At 35.1% G+C, this 24,386-nt stretch overlaps 1 protein-coding gene across 4 annotated transcripts in view; it reads right to left on the reverse strand.

Annotated features, from left to right (window-relative positions):
- Positions 1 to 2,750: 2,750 nt before the first annotated feature.
- LOC129754721 (LIM/homeobox protein Awh-like) overlaps positions 2,751 to 24,386 on the reverse strand; it is an 85,402-nt gene continuing 63,766 nt past the window's right edge. The window contains exons 3-6 of one of the 4 annotated variants that reach the window (XM_055750935.1): positions 3,833 to 4,065; positions 3,550 to 3,771; positions 3,221 to 3,484; positions 2,751 to 3,146 (exon numbers count right to left, since the gene is read on the reverse strand). In XM_055750935.1, the coding sequence (XP_055606910.1) occupies positions 3,085 to 3,146; positions 3,221 to 3,484; positions 3,550 to 3,771; positions 3,833 to 4,065 (781 nt within the window). In that variant the 3' untranslated portion in view covers positions 2,751 to 3,084. The remainder of the gene's footprint in view (positions 3,147 to 3,220; positions 3,485 to 3,549; positions 3,772 to 3,832; positions 4,066 to 24,386) is intronic. The other 3 variants (XM_055750936.1, XM_055750937.1, XM_055750938.1) reach the window with 3 other exon arrangements.

Consider the following 24,386-nt stretch of genomic DNA (forward strand, 5'->3'; position numbering starts at 1 on the left):
CTTAACAGTACATCGCGATGATAAAACACACTTTTACATGGATTTCGGATAAAAATAATAACTTGCCCAAGAAACCAAAAGTCGCATATTTACGTGAATGAAGTCTTTGAAAGATACATATTGGCTGACAAAGAGAATCAATTGCCCAATTCCCTTTAGTGAACTTTATGTGCTCATTAATGAACTTGAAAGTTGCCAAAGTGATTAATAAGAACGTTGTATGTGACTTATTTTGCTCAATTCGCATGAGTGAACTATATGTATTCATTAATGTACTTGAAGGTTGCAAAAGTGATTTATGTGTACGTTTTATGAGACTTAAGTTACATAAAGGGCACAAAAGTGCTCAAAACGGGATTTACTTGGTCACAAAAAGTTCGTTGAGGTGCTTTCTTTCTGGCTGGCTGGCTGTCTGCTTGGGCGAAAACGCCTGCAGGTATGCTACAAAATCATATCACCACTTCGACTTTTAGATTCAGTTAGGACAATATCCAGGCGTGGTAGCGTATTCGATTCTCACCACGTAGGTCTGGGGTTCGTTCCCCAAGCCGAGCAAGTTTTTTTTTTCCAATAAGTAATTTGATACTTGAGTGACCATTCCGGAGGGAAGAGAGAATTAAGCAACAAATTGAACAAATCTCGGAAAACCGAAATTTGTCTAGTTTGAAATCCGGTGCGTGGCACCATGTACTGAATTTAGTAAATAATCAAAAAAAAGTGATATGAACCGATGCCAAGGGTGCGATTGAGAAAGAGAGAGAAAGTTTTGGTCATTTTACGATTTTCTGGAAGCTGAGACTTGTTTCGGAACTTCCCAAGCAACCAAAATTCCCTTAAAAAGGTTTCATAGAAACTTAATCAGCTCTCGTTACTGTTTGAAGAGAATGCTAAAAATATTAAGTTCTTGAAGCTATTTTGAAGTTCTTTTAGGTGGCTGAAGAGAATGCTATCCAGCTTCTTGGCATGCATACTCGATTAAGCTGATCAAACCTGATAGAGGAATGTTATCCGAACTTTTGGTTGCTTGGGTAGCCCTCCAATAGGAGCACCCAGCTCCGAACAGAAAGGAGAAGAAGAAGAAGATTACAACAAAAGCTACTTACGCCTAGAGAATTGAACCGCTGCTCTCTAGGTTGCAATGAAACTCACCAGCCTCTCGACCAATCCAGCAATAGTACATTGCCACTGTAATAATTAGTATTTAAACTTAGTGTCATTTGAGATGATTGAATGGGTTGGTCATTAGATTGTACCTTATTCGTTTAAAGGACTTTCAGTACATTTAATAAATAATAACAAAAATTCTCATCATCAAAAATTTATTCGATTATCTTAACGTTGAAATTTGTAAATATCAGTGTTGATATAAACAAAACAAATACCATGACAAGAAATTGACAGACATATTTGACATGTCGCTTAGAATTCCCATAAAGGTTCTTTGAAACACCTAGAAGTATGTTAAAGGTGCGTTAGAAAGTGTAGAGCGAACGTTATCGACCTTCTTGAAAGAAGTTGCATTTAAAGCGCTTAGAAGTTCCGTTACCGATAATTCAACCTTCCAAAGGGCGATGGAAGTTCCTGAGTAACTTTTACGTGACAAGAGTCACCTGAAGCTCCCGTAAAACATTTTTTTCAGCCAAATATGAACTTCGGACTTCCATCTTTAAGTAAAAACGCGACTTTTGGTTGCTTGGGTTGAATGTATCAATAAGAACTTAAATTTTGAGCTGTATAGAATCTGTGATAGAACGTACTTCATAGGCGGAGTAAGATTTTTTGGACCTGTTTTTGTGGGACTTTTGGGTGCTGGGGTTATGATCGTTAAATCTTCTTTATCTATAAAATAAGCACTGCAACATGATGTACACATTGTTCCTCAGTTTTACCCATCATTAAATTTTTGATTTTTCACTATAATCAATTTTAAAACGCGTTTATACTTTAACTTTTTTACTCGGGGCGTATAGAGCACCATTGATCGAGGCACGATGAGCATTTCCTGCCGTAGCTTCTAGCAGCGAATTAAACTCGATGAAATCAACTTAATTATAGAGCTTACAGCTTGACTACTTTACATCTGACTATTTATCCTATTGGTTAGGTGTCGGAGACTTTGTCAAAAGACTCGAGATCGATTCCGGAACGGTTAGTAAAAATAAATCACCTTGAACAGGAATCGAACTCATGTCCACTGATTACCTCTTCGACACCTAACCACTAGGCCAAATCGTCAGATGAACCAAGATTTTTTTTGTACAGGATTTTCATCCTCTTGATTCATCCCTAAATCAGATGAACCAAGTTATGCTGTAGCTCTTTAATTCAGTTGACTTCATCGAGTAGAATTCGCTGCTAGATTTTACGGTAGAAAATGCTTAACGTGCCCCGATTAAGGGTGCTTATACTGCTCCAGTGGGGTTTCTCATTATGCACCTACAGTGACTGATTTTCAGCTTTTGACAAAAAAAATTAAAATGCATTTTTCTACGTTTTTATTTACTTTTTAAAGTGTAAGCCCGTTAGCAAATTGACTTTTTAATTGTCTGAACACGAACCAATGAAGTAACTTACAAATTATAGCTGTTTTCTATGGTTTAATTTGCATCCTTTTTAAGGTAGCCATTATGTCATTATTTATTCAATTATCTATGTGTAATAATTTTAGACTTAAGCCTTAGTTTCTGAAGTGATATTTTAAATGAAATTTATTATTTGTGTTTTTTTTTGTCATTTTTATTACAACATACAAATTTTCCTAATCGATCTAACACACACGTTTTGCAAATTTCATTTGCAATTTTAATTTTAAGCATAACTCATACGTCACCAACGAAAAAAAAATCAAACATAAATATACCTAAAACCATCTGGTGTCTCACGTTCACTTTATTTTCACTAGGGATATGATTTAGACTAAAAATTTTCAACATATTTTGAGATACAATCACGCAGTTTGATTTTGCTGCTCAAGGATTGGTACATTCATTCTCATTCTAGAACTATATTTACACATCGGAAATAAATAGCTTATCAGTACGAGGAGTTTACTAACACAAGCGCAGGCCTAAGGAATGCTCGAAGTTAGATTTCATTTTGCACACATTGCACCGCCGAATCCTCTGATAATCCATCCAGTGACGATTCTAAAAAAAAAAAAACAACAAAATGGTACGAATTCAGTTAGTCGTTTGCATGTTTGGTTATTTGCAAAACATACCCAACTTACCGTGTCGGCTGAAGGGAGACGATTTTGCAGAACATATGCTGTTGTTATTGTTAAAATTTATAGCCATACTGCTGCCATTTGTGGGGCCATTACTGCTGGTGCCGTTAAGGCTACCGGTCATGGGGCCAAGGTTGCTCATTCCGGCTGCCAGATGTATAGGGCCATGGTGGGACATTACACTGGACTGCTGGAATGTATACGATAGCTGCAGGTTGATATGCCGAGCGAAGGGATTCATATCTCCATCCCTAGGAACTAAAAAACAAACATTAAAATCGATGGTGAAAATAACCTATGCCTACGCCTAACGCGAATTTTACCTTGAACGTGTTTCTTCTGCCTAGCGCGTGAATTTTGAAACCAAACTTGAGTAACCCGTTTGCTCAACCCGGTGACCGAAGCTATTCGCTCCAGGTCCTGCCCATCCGGATTGCTGTCGATGTTGAAGTTCGCCTGCAGTATTTGAAGCTGTTCTTCAGTGAACGTTGTCCGAACCCGTTTCGTTTTGTTATTCTTTTGGTAGCTATCGGCCTCGCAACCATCTACAAAAGATTTAGATTGTTCATTGAAAAGACGGGTAACATTGACCTCAAATAAACTTACCATCGCTGGATGTGCCGCAGTCGAACAGTTCCGAGTAATGCGTTTTGCAGAGCACCTTGTCATCGGCGAGGGCGAACTGCTCCCCGGTCGAAAGTTGTCGTCCGCACATATCACAGGCGAAACATGCCAGGTGGAATACAAACTCTCTGGCTCGACGAACCCAGTCCGAGGCGGCGATCGGACGCATACAGCGGGCACATTTGGCTCCGAATTGTCTGGAAGAAAGAAAGAAACTGAGATATTTCAACTTATTTGAAAAGTGAATATAAAACATTAATTTCGATGTGTTGTCTTTGTTTCCTAACCACGCTTTTAGACAAGGTTCTCCTACCAAACTTGGGATATTTTCTTTCTAAAAAACCAATCCAGTATGGTTTGCTTAGATCGAAAGACTACCAAATTGATAACTTTTTATAAAATAAATCCATTTCCACTTAAGTGTTTTATAAAAAATAGAAGATGTTCATCGTCTTAAACCGTACACGAAGAATCCTTAATGTATAAAAAGCTTCCATGACTACATTGAAAACCTCATAAAACTAGTTTTTTTTTTAAATTGAATATATAAATGAATATAAAGTAACATCAAGGAGATCAGGGCATAATAGCCACTTTAAGAATCATTGTTACATCATTGTTTCGTGTTCAGACACTAAAAAAGTCTATTTCCTAACTGGATTAAACTTAAAAAAGTAGATAAAAACGTAACAAAATATAAACAAAAATTAATAATCGATGCATTTTGCCCTAAAAGATGAGTCGTAGATCTGTTAAACAAAGCAATAACAAAAGAAAGTATGGCTGTTTGTAGAATACAAACAATTCACATACACTGGTACATAATGTTTCTGAGGCTTTTTTGGCGGATAACAATTGAAATAATCGATCATGAATTGTTGAATCATTGAATTGCCATGAAATCTGGTCGACTCGACCAGAAATCAAACTCCAGTCATCTGATAAGCTCTTCGACACCTTACGAATAGGCTCAATCGTCAGATGTAAACTAGTCAAGCTGTAGCTGAATCAACTGAATTATGTTGATTTCATCGAGTTGAATCCGCTGCTAGATTGCACGGCAGAATATGCTCATTGTGCCCCGATCAATGGTGCTCTGTTCGCCTCGAGTCAACAAGTTAAAATTAAAGTTTTGTTTGTTTTGCCTTGTTTTGCCAAAATAACAAACGTTGCCATAGAAATTTATTTTATTTTATTGATCTTCATTGTTGCCGATAACAACTATTAATTTATTTTATTTTTATTCGATTTGCATTATTTCCAGCATATCCTTCAGCTAAACTCTGCATTCCTTCTCAACTCTGTTCTCAATAGAATCTTTTATTTAATAACGTTTGTTTTTCTCTAACACAAAATTTTATTTTTCTTATATCCCTCATCTCAACTCTACATTCCATTCTCAGCAAAAGCTTTCAAATCAGAAAATCATTCCTACTGGATTTCAAATACCAGGGCCAGAACAATTCGAAAACATTTTTACCAACAGCTTTCCTTAACTTGTCTTGTCATTCTGTCCCTGTTTACGAGAGCCGAGATAATATTCTTAAAAACAGACTTCCCCACCAGAAGGCCAAAGCAAGACAAACAATCAGCAGCAACAGCCTTGAAAATCCACACTTTCTAAGCCAATCTGTCCTTTTCCGTCGGAAGGTCAAACCAAAACAAACAATCAGCAGAAGCTGCCTTAAACATCCGCGCTTCCGCAGAAGGCTAAACCCAAACAAACAATCAGCAGAAGTTGCGTTAAAAATCTGCACTTCCTAAACTAATCCGTCTTTTTCCACTGAAAGACCAAATCACAATCAGCAGCAGCAGCCTTAAGAATCTGCGCTTCCTAAGTCAATTTCTTTTTTCTTCCATCGGAAGGCCGAACAAAACAAACAATTCGCAGCAGTTTTAAAAATCTGCGCTTTCAAAGCCATTCCGTCTTTTTCTTCTGAAGACTTGTTTTATATACTTTTAATCATAAGGATCAACATGTGATCCGTTGATTTGTCACCTAATAAATAAATAAATAAATAAATAAATAAAGATTAAATCAACACACACAGCTGAAGCAGCAGCCACAAAAATCTGTGCTTCCAAAGTTTATTCCGTCTATCTCCTCCGGAAGGCCAAATCAAGGCAAACAATCAACAGAAGCTGCTTAAAAAAATCTGCGCTTCCTAAGCCAATTCTGTGTTTATACACCGGAAGACCAAATAAAAACAAACAACCAGCAGCAGCCTTAATAATTTGCGCTTTCTAAGCCAAGCCGTCGTTTTCCAAGGGTCGAATCAGAAACAATTTTGTTCGTAGCAGCAGTCTTTAGAATCTTTGCTCTTTGTATCAATCCGTCTTTCTACCGGAGGCCGATTCAAAAACATTTTTTTTTTGCATAGAAGCATTCTTAAAAATCGTGATTTTACGATTTTACATTTCAGAGACAGACACGTCTGTCACTCACATGAATAGATCAATTACTGACATTGTTATGTTTGTTTAGCCTATTTTTTCCAAAATAACAAACGTTACCATAGAAATTTATTTTATTTTATTAATCTTCAGTGTTGCCGATCACAAATATTATTTATTTTATAAAATTTGATTTAATTCCATCATATCCTTCATCTCATCTCTATAGATATGTTCAAGTTCGTATCATCCTACGGGCCCGGAGGCTTTATTTAAAAGATTAAATTTTGGCCGCAGTATTTGTCAAACACGTAAAGAGTACTTTTTATGAATTGTGTATTATACGAAAATTTTCGGCCAAAATACAATCTTTGATCAGCAATAACTGTTTTGTTGTAAGTCCAATCCAGTTGAAACCTTTGAGTAAAATATTTGTCTCAATTTAGGCTTTAAGAAAATCAATCATAAAAAACTATCGGCTAGTCAAAAAAGTTTATAATGAAAAACGCAGTATTGTTTGTTTCTCCCGAGCAAGATACCTTGAAATCATATTCACGTTTGAGACTCAAACAACACCTCCCCATGGTCAAATCTTTCTGAAATGTGAGATGTGAACTTCTGGTAAGCTGATCAATTTTGACTTGAAGAGAGAGTGAGATTTACCATGTTTAATTCTTCCTCTACTATGATTAGTATAATGTGGTAACATATAAGCCATGTTCTTATATATTCTTCTTCAAATTTCTCCAGATTTTGATAAATAACCACTTGAAATCTTTGTTTTGAATTGACATTGAGGGCCATTTTATAGTCAGATTTTTAAATGTTATCATCGAGTCTAAAACTTTCGCTAAAACAAAATTTTCATTTAAAACAAAGTTACTAATATCAACAATACTGTTGATCAAACGCAAAAATAAAGTTCAGTTGATCGATAGAAAACTTTATCACCTTCAATTTGCAAAAAAGAGATTTCAAATTACTGTTATGCAGTCCGAGATATTTTCACCGAAGTACAAGTACTTTTTTAATTTTTCTATAATTCCATATTTGAAGCAAAACACAACAACTGTTTTACCGAGATTTTTTGAATTTCATTTTTGGATTCAGCGCCTGATTTCACATGAAAAATTAACTTTAGTTTACTTAGTTCAAAAATGTTAATTAGGATGAATCGGCAAAATTGAGTTCCGCTTTTGAATTGTTATACCAATTTGAATCTAATATTTGATGAATGATGAAGCTTTTCCAACAGATTTAGCTCAAATTTCATACTTTTTTCCGTTGTATTTTTTTTTAAATTCAGCATATCATTTTCTAAATGACCATTCTCAAATTTTTATTATCATTAAAATGCTTTCATATTTTTTTTTATTTATTGATTTATTTATTGTCATTATGTAACGTAAGATACAATCTTATAACTTGTTACAATGTGTTATACTGATGTATTTTCCTAGCTAAATTTTTGTTCGTTCGTTTTTTTTAAAGATTATGTCGTTCTTAATCTACAAGTCCTGCTCATAAACCCCTCTTGAACTCTGACCTAGATCTAATAGATTTTACATGGAAAGGAATAACGTTCCAGTTAACGAACTTTGAATTGCGAATTTCATTGAGCGATTCTCTTAAAATGAATACTTCTATATTTTCAATCTTATCTTATTCCAGACCTGTTTTGCTGTGTTTTGAACATTTAATTTAATTCTGAATTATTGTTTTCGAAGGTAACTTTTCGAGGAAGAATGACCTAAATGGGTTTAACTCCTATCAAAAACAAAAAAAAAAGAAGGTAACTTCTGCCGCATTAAAAAAAAACGTCTAATTTATTTTAAATAATTTTTTTATAAAATATTTTTTTTATGATTTATTTTTATAAATAATATTAAAAAAAATTCTGATTTTTCCGCATTTTTTTTCTAAAAATTTCAACACATTACAACCCTTTTTTTGTGCATAAAGGATATGAAGTAAAATAAGCATTTGGATTTGAATTATAAATTTTGCGATTCCTCCTTTAATCTGATTTTAAATTTGATTCTCGATTTTGTATGTGAATTTCATTTGTGATTTGATATTACGTATTTAATTTGAGACTCTGAATTGAGTGTCTGAATAAAATCCGATGTAAGGTTTTGAATTTAACTATTCAACTGTCTGTTTCTCCACTGTTTTTCACTGTGTTGTATTTTTTTATTTTAGATTCTTTGTCTGAAGTCTTAATGTCCCAACAGTCTTGAGGAACAATTAATGTTTGAAAATATAAAACAAAATGGTTATTTGAAGACAATATAATGAATTCTTGAAAGTTTCTTTGTATTTTGTATTTCAGGAAAAATTGAGTGCTACGAGAGGAGGTTAGCTTTCTCTCAATGCCACGGGAAAACCTCTTGATTTTTCCAGTTCAAATGTCATTTTGAGCTGTTTTCCTGTTATTCAGAAGATCATGGTCTCGAGCAAGATAACTGCAATCTTAGTGTGTAAGCAATTAAGAAATAGAGTACATTTACACCATTTCTAAAATGAAAAGTTTGCTCAAGTATACCTACCGTTGTGTTCAAAAAGAATGAAATTGCGCAGAACAGCGCCCAATCTTCCAACCTAGACAGAATGCCATTTTTTTCATAGTTGATATTTTTTCATGAAATTTTACAAGTAAGATAAACTTATAAACTCTCAATTTAATGAGTTTCGAACAATTAACGAGCACTAGGAAGAGAGTTACAGCTATTTTAGTAATAGTAGGGAAAATTGAGATTGTCTCAAGAAATCAGCTGTAAATTTGTCAAATTTTACATTTTCATCTACAAATTTTGTGAGATTATGTAAATAAGTACATTCCAGTATTCGGACAAATTTTATCAAAATTGATGAGCCCAATCAAAAATTTAAGCGGATTGAATAGTAGGTTGGTTTCAAAGTAATAAGCGATTTGTAATCTTTTGAAAGGTTTATTCAAATAAACAATTAAAACACTTGTCCTACTTTTAGCTTCATTCCGAGACCATATGTTAACAACATGATCCAATAGGAAAATTTCCTGGTTAGAACTTTGTCGAAGACATCAAAGTGATATAAATTGAGAGAATAAGTTGTAATGCAAATAGATTGATTATTATTTCATTTGAAATACTTTTTTTCCCATCGCTGATTGTATCAAGACTAAACTTGCTTAGGATAATCTGAAATAAAGAGCATTTTTTTTGTCTTTATTAAAGAGACTTTCAGCCTTTGGCTGGTTCGTCTCTAATAAAGAGCATTCATGAGGTTTTATAATGAAAAAAAAAAATCTTGAAAATTTATTGACTTACATTTTGAGCTAAGTAAGTGTGAGCACTTTCATGAACATATATTTGGGACTCGGAAACACATTGTATGCAAAACAATGTTTGGAATTTGTTTGCAAAAAATGTTTGCAAAGTTATCTCTTCAAAAAATGAAAAAAAAAATGCTAAAATTTATGAACTAACAGAGCATTATTTGCTCAATTTGACACATTTTTCTAGAACATTTGGTCGCACTGTATGATATTCCAGTTTTGAGATAAAGTTAATTCTGGGAAATTCCAGCTTGCAGTCTATTTTAGAGCAAAAACGATTTTTGTTTTATGTATCCAACGTTTCAATCCGTTTTGGATCTTCTTCAGGGACTAAAAAATTGTATTTTTCAATTAATTTTTGACCGATTACAAATTATTTGTTGTGAGATGTTTACCTAAAAAGTGTCGTTTTCTTGTTTTTGTCGACTCGGCTGGTCTTGTAAAGCTGTCTATTTATCTGTTTTTTAAATTTTCCGCAATTGATTGTATAGTTTTGAAAATATTGGCATATGTAGGATGAATGTTTTCTGTATCTTTTTTAATGTTTATAGTGTAAGGTGTGGTTTTAATGTGGCAACTTTCCAACATTCGTAGTTTTCCTTGGTTGTCTCCCCTGTCGATGATACGGACTCCATCAATGTCGAACAGGTCGAACAGGCTATATAGGTCTCACTAGCGTAAAACTTAAACAACGAATGTCACAACACCGATGCCAAACCAACGAACTTAAACGCCTGTGGGACCTAGGATACACAAAACAAGACTACCCCATAGCTAAACTCCGACAACAAACTGCACTCCTGGACCACGAGATAGCTATGAACCACCTGTTCGACATTGATGGAGTCCGTATCATCGACAGGGGAGACAACCAAGGAAAACTACGAATGTTGGAAAGTTGCCATATTAAAACCACACCTTACACTATAAACATTAAAAAAGATACAGAAAACATTCATCCTACATATGCCAATATTTTCAAAACTATACAATCAATTAACGAAAACCCAAAACACAAAAATAAACACACAAATAAAAAACACCACCCTACACACAACACAGAACAAGCTGACATCTAGAAACAACAAAAACCAAAGGTGAAAAGTGAAAACTGTGCCAAAGTTTCGATGCTGAGGAAAGTTTATCCCAAAATCCCCGGACAACCGGATTTTATCCGAGAAACATCTAACACAGTAAGTCAATCACTACACCTTATTGTCATAAAACACGAATTAATTCGGAAAATTTAAAAAACAGATAAATAGACAGCTTTACAAGACCAGCCGAGTCGACAAAAACAAGAAAACGACACTTTTTAGGTAAACATCTCACAACAAATAATTTGTAATCGGCCAAAAATTAATTGAAAAATACAATTTTTTAGTCCCTGAAGAAGATCCAAAACGGATTGAAACGTTGGATACATAAAACAAAAATCGTTTTTGCTCTAAAATAGACTGCAAGCCGGAATTTCCCAGAAAAAACACAAAAATCAGTCGATCCCCAAACATATAGAGATAAAGTTAAGGAATCAAGTCAACCTAAAGATCAGGCCTCCTTACTTTCTCCTACTTTTTAAACTGATTCAAACTGGCGACTTGGAATACATCTTTTTGTATCCATAGTTCATATTACTTATTGAAAATAGTGAGAATTATTATAATTATTCTATGTTATCATGTTACAATGTAATTTTTACTAGTAGGTACTACTTATACTTAATGATCTATCCATGAAAAGCTATTCTTATGATTACATTTCAGAACAACTTATGTAGTGTGCTGACGTTTTCCCTGATCAATCCAGTAGGAGACCCATGTTCGAACTGATCACGCGATCAAGATCTACGATCTCATGATGTCCAAACGTCTTGGCAACCAAGTCACATCTTCATTGCTACTGCAGCGCAGAATCCGATTGTAGCTTTCGCAGGGCACACAACATGCAGTCAACATTCCCGTGGTTATGTGCAGCACATGCAACTGCAACCGAGGACAGGTTTGTTTATTTTTTTTCCATTCGAAAGATCCTCCCGTGGAGTGCGCTCTCGGAGTATGTATAGTTGTCCTCAACAACTTGGTGGCACACTATCGATATCTCTCGGAGCTGCTGACTGCTTGTAATGTCAACGTTGGCGCGGGAATGATAAATTTCAAGATACCTTCCAGATTATGTGCATAATTTGTCCGCTCATGTTACACGCCTCGGACTCACGGAGGGTATGCGCACTCTACACCCAAGGAACGGATGATGGTTGATGTTGGATTCTCGGGGGAAAGAACGTTGGCGCGATTGGAGCCAGCCGAGAAGAAATTAAACTTTCTGTCGCCGCTGCTGTCGAAAAATTCGAACCAGCGATCCATTCAAAACTTTGAAGGCATGGTGGGCAAATGACAAACATATGGAAGAAACAGTTTTGTAATATACCCTCCACCCTTAAAGATAGAGAGGTGCCTCAAACTATTATAGAAACTTTTCCCGGCCTCCATAGACCCCTCCTGTCAAGTTTCAGGCAAATCAGTTCAGTAGTTTCCGAGTCTATAGGGAACAGATAGATATTTAGACAGAAATTCATTTTTGAATATTATTAATGCAGTTGAAATCTGAAGTTTTCGCGCTGGTGATTGGCAACCTTGCCAACCAGCGACAATGAAAAATTCAACAAACGCCTCGGCAACCCTTTGTTTTGTTTTGTTTTGTTTTGTTCCGACTCTTGGAAGATGTTTGATAGATGTCTGGACCACATAAAAAGTCGTCAGTGATGTCGCCGTCGCTGATGTTGACAAAAGCTCCTGTCAATGAAGATCAAGTGCTGGAAAAATCAGCAAGAAGGAGAATGTTTGCTGGTTTCCAGCAAAAATTTGGATTGCTGGACTTTTCCAGTTTTTTTTGCTGATAATCGAGGTAAAAATTTACTGTGTAGGGAGTTTTTTTCCTGGGCCTTCAGTGTGCATCCATAAAAAGTAATGATGCAAAATTAAAGATATTTCATTGAGAATTCAGAATTCATTGACTGTCTTAAGATTTTTTTTTAAATTGAAGGCACCCGAATAAAGTTACAAGCCGCCAAACTTCCAATAGTGTCAAATTGACACTCAAGTGCGGATTAGGGTTAAACATCACATTTGCTCATTTTGTTCAAAATGTTTTGAAATGAAGAAACGATTTTTAAAAATTCAATTTCGTCTTGTTATAGCTTTTAATCCATGAGTTTGAAGTAAATATTTTCTAGAAAATTAACATGAAATAAACTGCTGATTAAATTTCTTCAAAATCACTTCTAATTTTGTTTTTGTAATCTGTTTAGGAAACCTGTAGGTAGGGTTGAACATTTTTGGCACGAAATTGGACTTATTGTCCGCATGCCACTTCACCACGTCCTTGGAGTAGTGATACGAGGCCAAATCCGGTCAGAAGATTGTTGGGACGTTGTGGGCCTTCAGGAAAGGAAGCAGCCGCTTCTGGAGGCACTTTTTCATGTACACCTGTTCGTTTACCGTGTCCTGGGTCACGAAAGGTGCACTCCGCTTCCCGCACGTGCAGATGGCTTGTCAAACCTTGAATTTCTTCGCAAATTTGGACATCTTCTGAGTGGGGACATGCTCCGGAACGCTGAACTTATCCTTGGCCGCGAAAAACACGTTGCCGGGAATCAGTTTGAAGTCGGCCTTCACATATGTTTCGTCGTCCATGAGGCAGCATTCAACTTTCGTCAGCATGTTGAGGTTAAACTTCCTGGCACGGGTTTTACCGGACTTGTTCTACACAGCAATAACTATTTCCTGTAAAATTACGCAAATGTCCTGTAACAAAAAGAAGCAGGACATTTACCGTAATTTTACAGGTCGAAAAACATGATTACCGTAATCCGGGGTAAGATTGATCACTTTTTTCAATATATTTCAATTCTTTTTTCGGTTAAGGGGAATGTGGCATGTTTTATATTTTTGAAACCAGTACTGGACTCCTATAAACGTATAACATGGATGCAGAAATTTATTAGACTACTTTGAATTTGATTTAAAAATCGTTTTCGTCTCTGTTCAGAATTTGATGCTTTGGGGTGACATTGATCAGTCTCTATCCTGACGGTTTTAACGAAGTTTATTGATCATAAAGGATACAAAACACCTTCATTATATTTACAAATGCTAATTGATCAATTTAACCATGATTTTTAACGTTTTATTTTAAAAATATTAATAATCGAAAAAATAACTATGATGCTGCCTACATTTAGGGGCAAAATTATAATAATTTCTAAATAGTTTGAGCTTCAAAATACAATTGAAATTTCACCTTCACACATTCCTCTAGGCCCTCCCACTATTCCCATTCCCATTTTTTTCTTCAAAGTTAACGATTTGATAGGGTTCTAATCCATTTATCCAATACGGGCTTACCCTTGGAAAATGTCCTTATTTTTTTAAATATCAAAAATTTATCATTAAATGACTATAAAAATAGCACCAAAACTGTCGTTTACAAAGAAAAAAAGTTGTTCTTTTACATTAAACAACCCGTTTGCTTCTAAATGCTTTATCATCAGGAGAGCTGTTTTTTGCGAGCCTTGGAAAAAATCGATATTTTAGAAATTTGGAAATAAGACTTTTACTAACAGAAAAAAATATCAAATACAAACCAAATTTTGCCTATTTGATACTCAATTAATAGGCTTTCAAACGTAGAAAACAGTTTTCAAAAATTAGAACTATAGACTGAGTTATTGATGATAATGTGGAAAAGTTTACTGTTGGTCAAATTTACCCCGGTGATCAAAGTTACCCCGTTTTACGGTACGTGACATTTAATTTTTAGTGAAAAAACTTTTTTACAGGACATTTGCTGTAAAAATAAATGAATCTTCGTTAACTTTCGAGGAAAACAGCTTTTTTTAAGGAGAGTCTTCAATTTCTTTAAAAAAATCTTATTCTGTAATCAAATCAAACAAGCCCAATCTTCCAAACTATTTTGCAAATTCAAATATTCTAATCTTTGATGAAAATAAATCAAATTAAAAAAAAAAGAAAGAGATAAAAATCATTAGATTTTTGGTCAAATTTTCTTAATGCAACCTGAACCAAATTAACGATTTTCGTATGAAATTTGGTTTTAAAAACTGTAATATTAACACATTGTTGACCAAATATGAGATATCTCGTTTTTTCACTTGCCGCTAGTATGGTCCATTAAAAAAATAATTCAAACATTATGAATTTAGTAATGAAACTTCATTCTACAAAATTCAATACAGCACTTCCCGTTACTCAAGTATCTATATTAAATTAGCAGAATTTCGTTTATTGGTTTCTGAAACATAAAATGCCGAATTTTGGTATCCCTTATGTGTTAATGTTAATGTTGAATAATACACTGGGAAAATATAAAATTTTGGACAGATTTTTTTAGGTGAAGAGAAGATGTTTCTTTAACACAGTAAATATTTTTCATGAAGAATCAATTCCATAATTAAAATCCGTTGAATAATATTCTTAAATGTAATTTGGTGGGTTTTTTTGGATAAAACAAAAAACTCAAATTTTACCTTTTATTTGTGATTTTCAGCTGAAATGTATTGAAAACCTAATTTTGTTTAAAAATTTTTAACACATCAAGGACCGCGAAGAAATCTATGATGAGAAACGCAGAAATTCGGTATTCTATTTCTCAGAAAGCTCTGGATCAAATTTTACAAATTTAGCTTTTTTAAGTTACAATTCGAATTTTGTCGAATAAAGTTTAACACTTAAATTAATTCCATTCGAGTTATACTTCTATAATCTGTATTGCGAATCAGAATTAAAATATGAATCCTAAAGATCTGAAACTGACTTTTCAATTTTTGATTGTCTTCTCTGAATTTTGTGAGGGAATAAAGTTTAAGAACTTCGAATTTGAATATTAAACAAATTTAGTCTTTTTTTCATATTCGGAAAATTATTATCAAAATATTAAAAATGCATAAGATCTCGAAAAATATGATTCGAATTTAATATGAAATGCAAGACCAAATTTGAACCAGGATTTCAAAGAAGCTTTTCATTTCTGATTCATTTCCATTTGAACTAAAATTCAAGAATCCTGAACTGGATACAGAATCCAAAATACGAAAACAGTAATACAATTTTGGTTATGGGAATTATGGAATCAGAATCCCCGAAACGGGTTTAATTTAATTCAAAACTTAATATTCAGACCTGAATTTCGATGAACAAGTGAGAAAATTCTAAAAAAGTGTTTCAGAATTTGGGACTTGGGTTGTGTTTTTGAGGTATTGGGATTAGTTTTTAGTCTAGATTGTTTCTCTTGATTTACCTTACTCTATTATCATAATTTGCTTCTGAATTTAAAATTTTGAATGTAGAGTAGAATATCTTGCTTGCTGTTTTGGGTTTGGGGGTTAAACCCTACGGCCATGACTTATGATGGAATTTTCAGTGCGGGTTGAATATTACACGTCTGTAAACTTCGAAAGACGTGTAAAATATGAAAACATGTAAAATATCAAGTCGTGTAATATTTAATTCGCACTGAAAATTCCGTCATATGTGATGCTTCTTTTTGTTTGCATCATATGTGATGTAAATTTGCATCAAACAATCGCGTTCTATCTGTGTCAAGTAATAAATAATCGTGTCATTAAAATTCTGTGCTGTTACGGATTCAAAAAATTTTAGTCTGTTTTTTACACTAATAAATCGCATTTTATGTCATGTAATATTAAAGATTTTCAATTTTTTTTTTTTTTTGTACATTTAGATTTTCAATTTCAGTGTTGTTAAGGATTCAGATTTTTTTGCTGTGCAGCCTTAGTTTTGGCCTTCTGGACAAAACTTCGGCGTACAGCCAAATAATATAGAAATTTAAAATGTGGGATTTTTCACGTAAACTAAGCTTTTGTGGCATAACATTGATTCTACGTATGCCTTGTAGTAACTACTGTACTTTCAAATGACTGACACATGAATTTCACGTAAAATCATAGTGGATGGTTTGAAATCCGTGGGCTTTAATGTATCCAAGCGTGTGGTAGTAAATTCTTATTGGAAAAGGGATTTGTCGTCAGTCAGCTTATTGATATTTTTATGTAAAAACTTCAGCAGCGGTTATGGCAGCTCAGGAGCATTCAACGTCTGAAGATGAACAGTAGCATCACACTGAACATCGTGCGTGGAACTCAAGGAGGTAAGTTTTTATTGATTAACCCGTCGAAAATTATTTTTATTTAAGCTGTGGTTTGATTGTGTTTTCTTCCAGCTTTGGAAAAGCTTCTGGATGTCTGATATGTCCGCTTATGCTTTGGTTGAACTCCCGGAATTGATGTTCGACAAATTCATGACACAAGGAATAAGTTGTAGAAGGTAAATTTTCTTTCATTTAAGTATTTTAATTTTAATCAATTTATATTTTTAAAATTTTTCAGGATCGTAAAAACCAAGCTGCGTTGGTGAACCACCCATAATCCAGATTTTTTTTTCTTCATTCAAGTGATAGGAATTGTGTGTAGTGAAAGTGTTTAATTTAGTGGTAGTGATTGTTTATAAAATAAATTGAAATTTAACATCATGTTTGTTATTCTTATAGTTATTTAAAACAACAAGAAAAAAGGAAAAAAAATTAAATCGAATAATATTTCACACAGCTTTCACCATCACATCGTGTTGAACTGACTAGAAATTCACGTAAGTTGTAGGTGATTTTCATCAAGCATCAACTCCTATAGGAATGCGTTTACATATTCATTTCGTAGCTTTTACGTGAAAATCATTTGGATAAAAATTATGTTGTTTTTCACGTAGCCGCTACGTGTAGATTATTTTGGGTGTAGGTGCAGCTTCTTAGCCACATCCCGAACGGAGATTTCGTGTTTCGGTTGAAGGCCCCAACTACGCTGTTGTGATTTTTGGTGTTGTAGGGAATACTTTTTCCTTCACTTCTGGGCTTCCGATAGATGATCAATCGTTCCTCGAACCGCTTAATCATTCGCGACATCGTGGAATACGTGATTCCCAACGATTTAGCGATGGAACGATACGAGAGATCCTTGTTCTCGTGGTGAATGTGCAAGATTTTATCACGCACGAGCTGTTCTTTCGACTCCATTTCCGCGAGTTTTGATCACAGGACTTTAAAACTTGCAGGGTGTAAACAATGCTCTATGAACTAAATCTACCCAAGGTTTAAAAAGTTAAAGCAATTTCATAGTGTAGCAATTTCATCGTGGACACCCTTTATGCAAACTCTCCGGTTATTTTCGCCAATGTATGTTCTTTTTGCTCGGTATTAAAAGGGTTAAAGCAAGCAAGGTCTCAGAATATTTAGTAAACAAAATACCTAACCAAAAACTTTGAGGATGCACCCAGGCTTCCGAAAAGTACAGCTTTGCTATGACAGCCTTTTTCTTGCCAAACAAACTGTCTCGGTTTTCCTTACCACTCGGTTCGCTGCTGTACCGTCGGCAACGAACCGAAACGCTTCGGCTACCTACATCGCACACGTGCGAGAACCCAGGCTGTATCTGAACAATCGGCTCAAAGCATGCGTTGCCGAAAATGTTGTGATTTAAGCTGTAGCGAACCCAACCGACAGTTTGGTTTTCATCCCTTCATGCCTCCTGTTTCGAAAATAATTTCATCCAACTGTCGGCTGCAGGGCGTGACAGTTTTGGGCAGGACTGTCACGGGTGACTGTCGTGCCCATGCCCGATCGTATGCGCTGCTGCTCGGATCGAATAGATCGAACGAGCCATCTATTCGCACCGCGCAGCAGCATACGATCGACGCGTAACGCGGTGTGTGGTGCCGGTTCAGGTAAGGCGAAAAGGGAAGGGGAGGGTGATTGGGGTGATCACCACCCGCAGTAGCTTCAAGCAAAAGGAAAATTCATACGTTCGTTCGAAATTAACTCGGCTCGAGTGAATCTCGGCTACAGTCGGACGGAGTAAGTAGTACTGTCATGCGAAATTCAACGCATTGAAAACTGTCACGAAGATATTCCCAAAACTGTCACGAAGCTTAAAAAACTTTCATACCCACGAACAAACTCTCGCATGAGGTAAAACAAGGCATCGCTGTACATCGCACGACCGCTCCTTTTAAAACTGTCGGGGAAGAAATATTCGGGAAGCTTTCATCGAGGTGCATGTGCGACGTTCGCAAGAATACTGTCGTTCGCCAGTACTTATCGGAAGCCTGGATGCACCTATTGATGTAATTTTTTCTACATAGAAACTAGTTTATAACTCTCAACATTTTCGGAAGTTTCAACCGTTTTCAACGGTGTAGTGTTCATTAGGCTTCTCATTGACACTTGAAGCAAAATCAGCGAATTTTGGTTGACGGCTTGAGCAACAAAAGTTTTGAAAAACAAGTTGCTAGGTCGGGGTTACAAACTTAGCGTTCAGATCTGTTTGAAACTATCAATTAAAAAAAAAGTTAAAAAGTAATGTTTAATAAACTGTTAACAGATTTTCTGAAAAAAAAAGCTTAACTCCTGTTCATGCATGCATAAAAAACATTTTTTTCATCATTACTTACTTTACTAAATATCACAAGTCACTATCATTCGGATCAAAACTATTGAATATTTAAAAACTGTTAAAAATTCACTCTTAAAAAAATGTCTCATTACGTTTCTGCAAATTATTCCAAATTTTTCTATAGAATGAAGTAGTAATATCTGAATAATACGGCTTGTGTTATTGACTTCATCTTTCAGCATTACTGTTCTGTCATCAATTCTTCTTCCTTTTTTTTTAGAATTGAAACGGTTCAAAAAAAGCACTCCAGATTTTTGAAACGGAAGGAGAAGTCTGAAACTTAATAAACAATCAATCCAATCCCATAGTGCCTGTACATCGTGTGAGAAAAAACCAAAACAGACTCATGATTTTCCCTTCGTTTACTGGGTAGCGATAATGAATTTTATTGCTGCCTACCTTCATTTGGGCTGCTGGAACGCTACCGGTTTATGTTGGTAAGATGAGGAGGGGAGATGTCTGCAGTAGTGGCTCCTCTCCAGCAAAGATCACAATCGCACTAAGTCAAAACCAGCAGGAAAAAAAAACTTTTCGATTTTGATCAATGAAAAGCAGCTGTTGGTGGAATCTTTATTGGGATGACATGATTTTTGTTCTACTAAAACCTATTTTTCTTTCCGTTTAAAAAAAAGTCGGCATGAAAAATGGTAAAAATATGAGTGTTGGATGAAATCTGAACCAGTTAGGACGTTGTAGGGTCTTAACCAATTACACCATCAGATGTTACAAAATTGGTTGAATGTCTGCTGCAGGTTGACGAGTTACAGGCGCGTGAAAAAGCATGTTTATTTTTATTGTTTCACAAAATATTCGAGAACAGATGCCGAACGCAAACTTGAAATTACGGTATGCAATATCGATCCTCAAGTACCCATGCTTTTCCTCCTGAATAACTACTGACAAGAAAAAAAAACCTTCGTACAGAATTATTTACTGCATGTTGTACAAAGTATCAAAAGAAGGGAATATTAGGATGAACCACTGAGTACTCAATTTGAATTTTGTGTTAATCAATACAAAATCGAATAACTTAGTTGAAATGCATAGATTTTATGTTTTTAAAATTGTAATAAAAAAAAAGATTGAACGAGCTCTCATAAACAATATCTACTTTGTGTAACACCCTGTCGTATCGATGCACTTGACCAGCCATCGGAATGTCGTCTGTTGATGCAATTGCATTTCTGCATTTCTGAATGGTGGTGCAGTAATTAAAATTCCACGCTCATCCTCGGGGAAACATGTGAAAATTACTGTCAAAATCATGTCCAGGCACCATCCTGGGCGATGTTTTATTTATGGGAAAGAAGAAGCTCGCGCTTGGCATTGGTATGACTGACTCGGAAGTGCAGTATTTTTATTACCAATTAGTGCAAAAATTGAGACTGGTTTCTTTGGATGGGTTCGACATATGAAGGGAAGGGGAAAGCGCCAGCAAAATTATTTTTCTCATCGGAAAAAATCTGGTTTTTACTTATCAACATTGAGGAGAGGGTTCGAATGGAACAGATTTGTACAATCGACAATTGAAAGAAATATCATTATAGAATAAAATCAATCAATCAATGAGTGGAAAACGAAATAAAATAGTTTATTCAATTTCAATAACAAAAACCTTATGCATAGGAGGGTTTTGTTTTCTATTATATGGCGCCGGGGGTCTTCAGATCTTCTTCAATATAGATAATTTTATTCATCTGTACGACTTTTTTTTGTAACACTTTTATTTGATCTGTACGACTTTAAAACACATTTACTTTTTCAGAGTTCTTGAATTTTTATTTTTCGAGTTAAATGCGGTTATAGTTTTTTTTTAAATAATATTAAACCATATTTCAAAGCTACATCCCAGTGAACATTTTGGTCTGTATATTTCAGTTGTTTCTGAGATAAACACACTTTTGTACAATCTGAAAAAGTTGTAGAGAATATTCTACATGAGCCTGTGCCAAAGTGGAGGCAATATACGGACCAAATTTTGCTTACCTTGAAATTATAAAACTTTGTATTGCGTTTTAAACAATTTGACAGCAACTTTGCTTTGCACAAAATCTTAGGATTGTACAACTTACAGCTTTCTATTTCCTGTCTTACAATTTGATTACAATTTCCTTTTGCAGGTAGCCTGAGTTTTGTACAACTTTCTTCACCATTTAATACAATTTATTGTTACTGTATCCCAAAGCTATTATTTATTTTATTTACATAGTATTCCGTATTCCCCCCCCCCCCCCCCCCCCCCCAAAGCAATTATATTTTCCCTTATTACGAATTCACTATGAACTGCCGTGAACATTAATACAATAAAATTTAATGTTTACTGCAAAAAAAAAAATTGAACCATATACAACTTTATGTGCCTCTTTTCCCTTAGTCTCGAACTCACAACGTTCCGATCCCTGTCCTTCGATTCTTCCTCGGCGCCATTTCATGTTGATACAAACAAGCATATTTGTTCATGTACAGTTGAGAGTTCCGTTAAAAAATCAGTTGATCGTTTAAAATACCACTGACTACATCATTTCGGACTCCAAATCTATTTATGGATGCCGTTTTTTGATATACAACTTTAACCTATCTCATAGACGATTCTATTACAATCAATAATAGTATTCAGTGCTGTGCGATCTTAGCTAGCTATTTACTGTACTGTTAAACAATTCGACAATCTGCAGATTGTTTAAATTCCATTAAACGATGTTCTTACAAATACGAAATAATATGTCATCATAGATCGCAAGCATGAAAGATTGCTTAATTGTACAGTGGGCTTAAATATTGAGCTTTACGAAATTCTACTGCGATTCAAAACAACTTTATTGATCTTTCTATACGATTAACAAAATGTTATCTTATATAATAAACTTTACAAACCATAAACGATAAAATATAACTTGGTTTAGCTACAACATGATGTTTATAAAATTCCAATTTAAACTGGATGTTTATATAATCTACAATGAACACTACTTTACGATTTCTGGTTATCTGGGATATTATTTTTCAACGGAAATCATAAAATAGCACATAAAAACGCATTGAAATTTTATCAGCTTTTGGATATCTGAAAACATACATGTTTTTTAAAGTTGTTAAAATCAACCAAATTTTCAATTTTGGGGAAGATCTGAAGACCCCCGGCGCAAATCGTCAGGTTATTAAAAAAATCCCCATAGCTCAATGTTTTCAACTTTATACCTATGCCTACAACGGTCTGTAGTACACAATCAGTAGAATCTCCAAAACATAACTATTTCATTTAGTATATTAGCCTTACTGTTAATTGATTTCAGTGAATTAGAAAAGTCGTTAGAGTAGACATTCCACTCAAAGGGCCGAAGAATAACCTATCGTTTTCTGACAGTTGTTATGAGCTAATGGTGATTTTCCTGCATTGGTTTGGGAAATACAGAACCCTTGAAAGGCGATACCGAGACGTTTAGCTGCACTGTGTTGATATAAAAGCATTCCAGTTCCTCTAAAAGAAAAGAGAAATTTTAACAGAGTTGAAATTTTTATTAAAGGTCCTATTTATTCCTTTCGCAATAACGCTTGTTCCCTTTAAAATAGACATCCCGAAATGGTTTTTTCTAAGGAAAATCTTTAAAATAGCTTTGAATTAAATAAAAGTTAATGTGGTTATTTGTTTTTTTTTTACCATTAACAACCTTACCCGGTGTGCTTTGTTAAACCTTGTAAAATTATTGACAAAAGCAATATTTTTGGATTTTGAAAAATGGTGGGGAATCTTGGGCCCCAAATCCAAATTGACCAAATAACATGCAAAGTTTATGAGTTGACCCAAATCTGTGATTTCCTAATTCATTTCGTTATTTAAAAGCAGTTTCAGATGATGAAAAAAAAGAGAGCTGTGTATGATCGCATAGATTCCAAAACCTGGCTCGCGAACGTTTTGGCAAAATTTCTTATATAGGATGGACAAAATATTTTTCGTAACTCTTCATTTGGCATAAGAAAACATTGCAGCAGGGCCGGATTAAGCCTTCGGGGGGCCCGGGGCAATTTTTATCGGGGGGGGGGGGGGGGGGGGGGGCCTCCCAAGTAACACAGATTATGCCAACTAGCATTAGGAAGTTTTATTATGGTTTAATTATGGCATTTTTTTGTGCAGCTCGTTTTATGGCGGTTTTATTATGGTCATGCAGAATGCTTATAATTTTTTTTCGACCATATGTTTTCAGATGGTTTTGAAAACGCTAATAAAACTTTTATTGTTTATTGTTTATTGTATAAAAATCAACGGATCAAATTTAGATCCTAATGATATCTTAATTATAGGTTAAATATAAAAATTAACGTAAATCTACAATTCTCTTGATTTGTTCAATATGTTTCTACGGAAAACATTTCTGGGAACGCCAAAGTCAAAGTACTCCGAAAAACGGTTGAAGGTTTTTAGTATGCCTATAAGAGCGCTGTTAGCCCCATAGTTATTCAGCCGAACAGGAACGTAGAGTTGCAGATTATGGTTTCTTAATCCTCGCGGTCGCACGTTGAGAGGGATAGCTTCCAGCAGCACGGGACAGTCAATCCTCGATGTGAGAAGATCCGCAACAACCAAAGCACGTGTGGCGTTTCTTCGGACTTGAAGCGTGTCTAAGTCTATCAGCTGGCAACGATTCTCATAACTGGGCAAACGAAAAGGATCTTGCCAGTTCAGGTGTCGAAGGGCATATCTCAAGAAGCGCCGCTGTATAACCTCGATTCGTTCAACTCCATTTTGGTAGAAAGGGCACCAGACAGCAGAAGCATACTCAAGAACGGAGCGAACTATGCTACAATATAAGCTTTTTAAGCAGTACACATCTTTAAATTCTCTAGCCACGCGAAACAAGAAACCAAGATTTCTGGAGGCTTTGTCTACCACGTAGTTCGTGTGAGTCTTAAACTCAAGCCGTTGATCGAGAATAATACCTAGATCATTGATTTGGTCAACCCGGGAGATTATTTCATCCCCGAGAATGTACTCAGCATAAAGAGGGTGTCGCTTGCGAGAAAAGGTTATGATCGAGCATTTACTGCGATTTAGCGGCAGGCAGTTGTTGTCGCACCAGTCAGCAAAAATGTTGAACTGCCGTTGCAGGAAATCGATGTCGTCTTTACCATTGATGGTGTGATATAGTTTCAGATCATCGGCATAAGCTAGTTTTGGACCATCGAGAAGCGAGAGAACATCATTAAAATAGATGACGAAAATTATCGGTCCTAAATGGCTTCCTTGTGGCACTCCGGAAGAGCCGAGAAACTGTCTCGAGAAGGATTCT

This window comes from Uranotaenia lowii, chromosome 3, assembly GCF_029784155.1.
Source record: "Uranotaenia lowii strain MFRU-FL chromosome 3, ASM2978415v1, whole genome shotgun sequence".
Taxonomy (NCBI): domain Eukaryota; kingdom Metazoa; phylum Arthropoda; class Insecta; order Diptera; family Culicidae; genus Uranotaenia; species Uranotaenia lowii.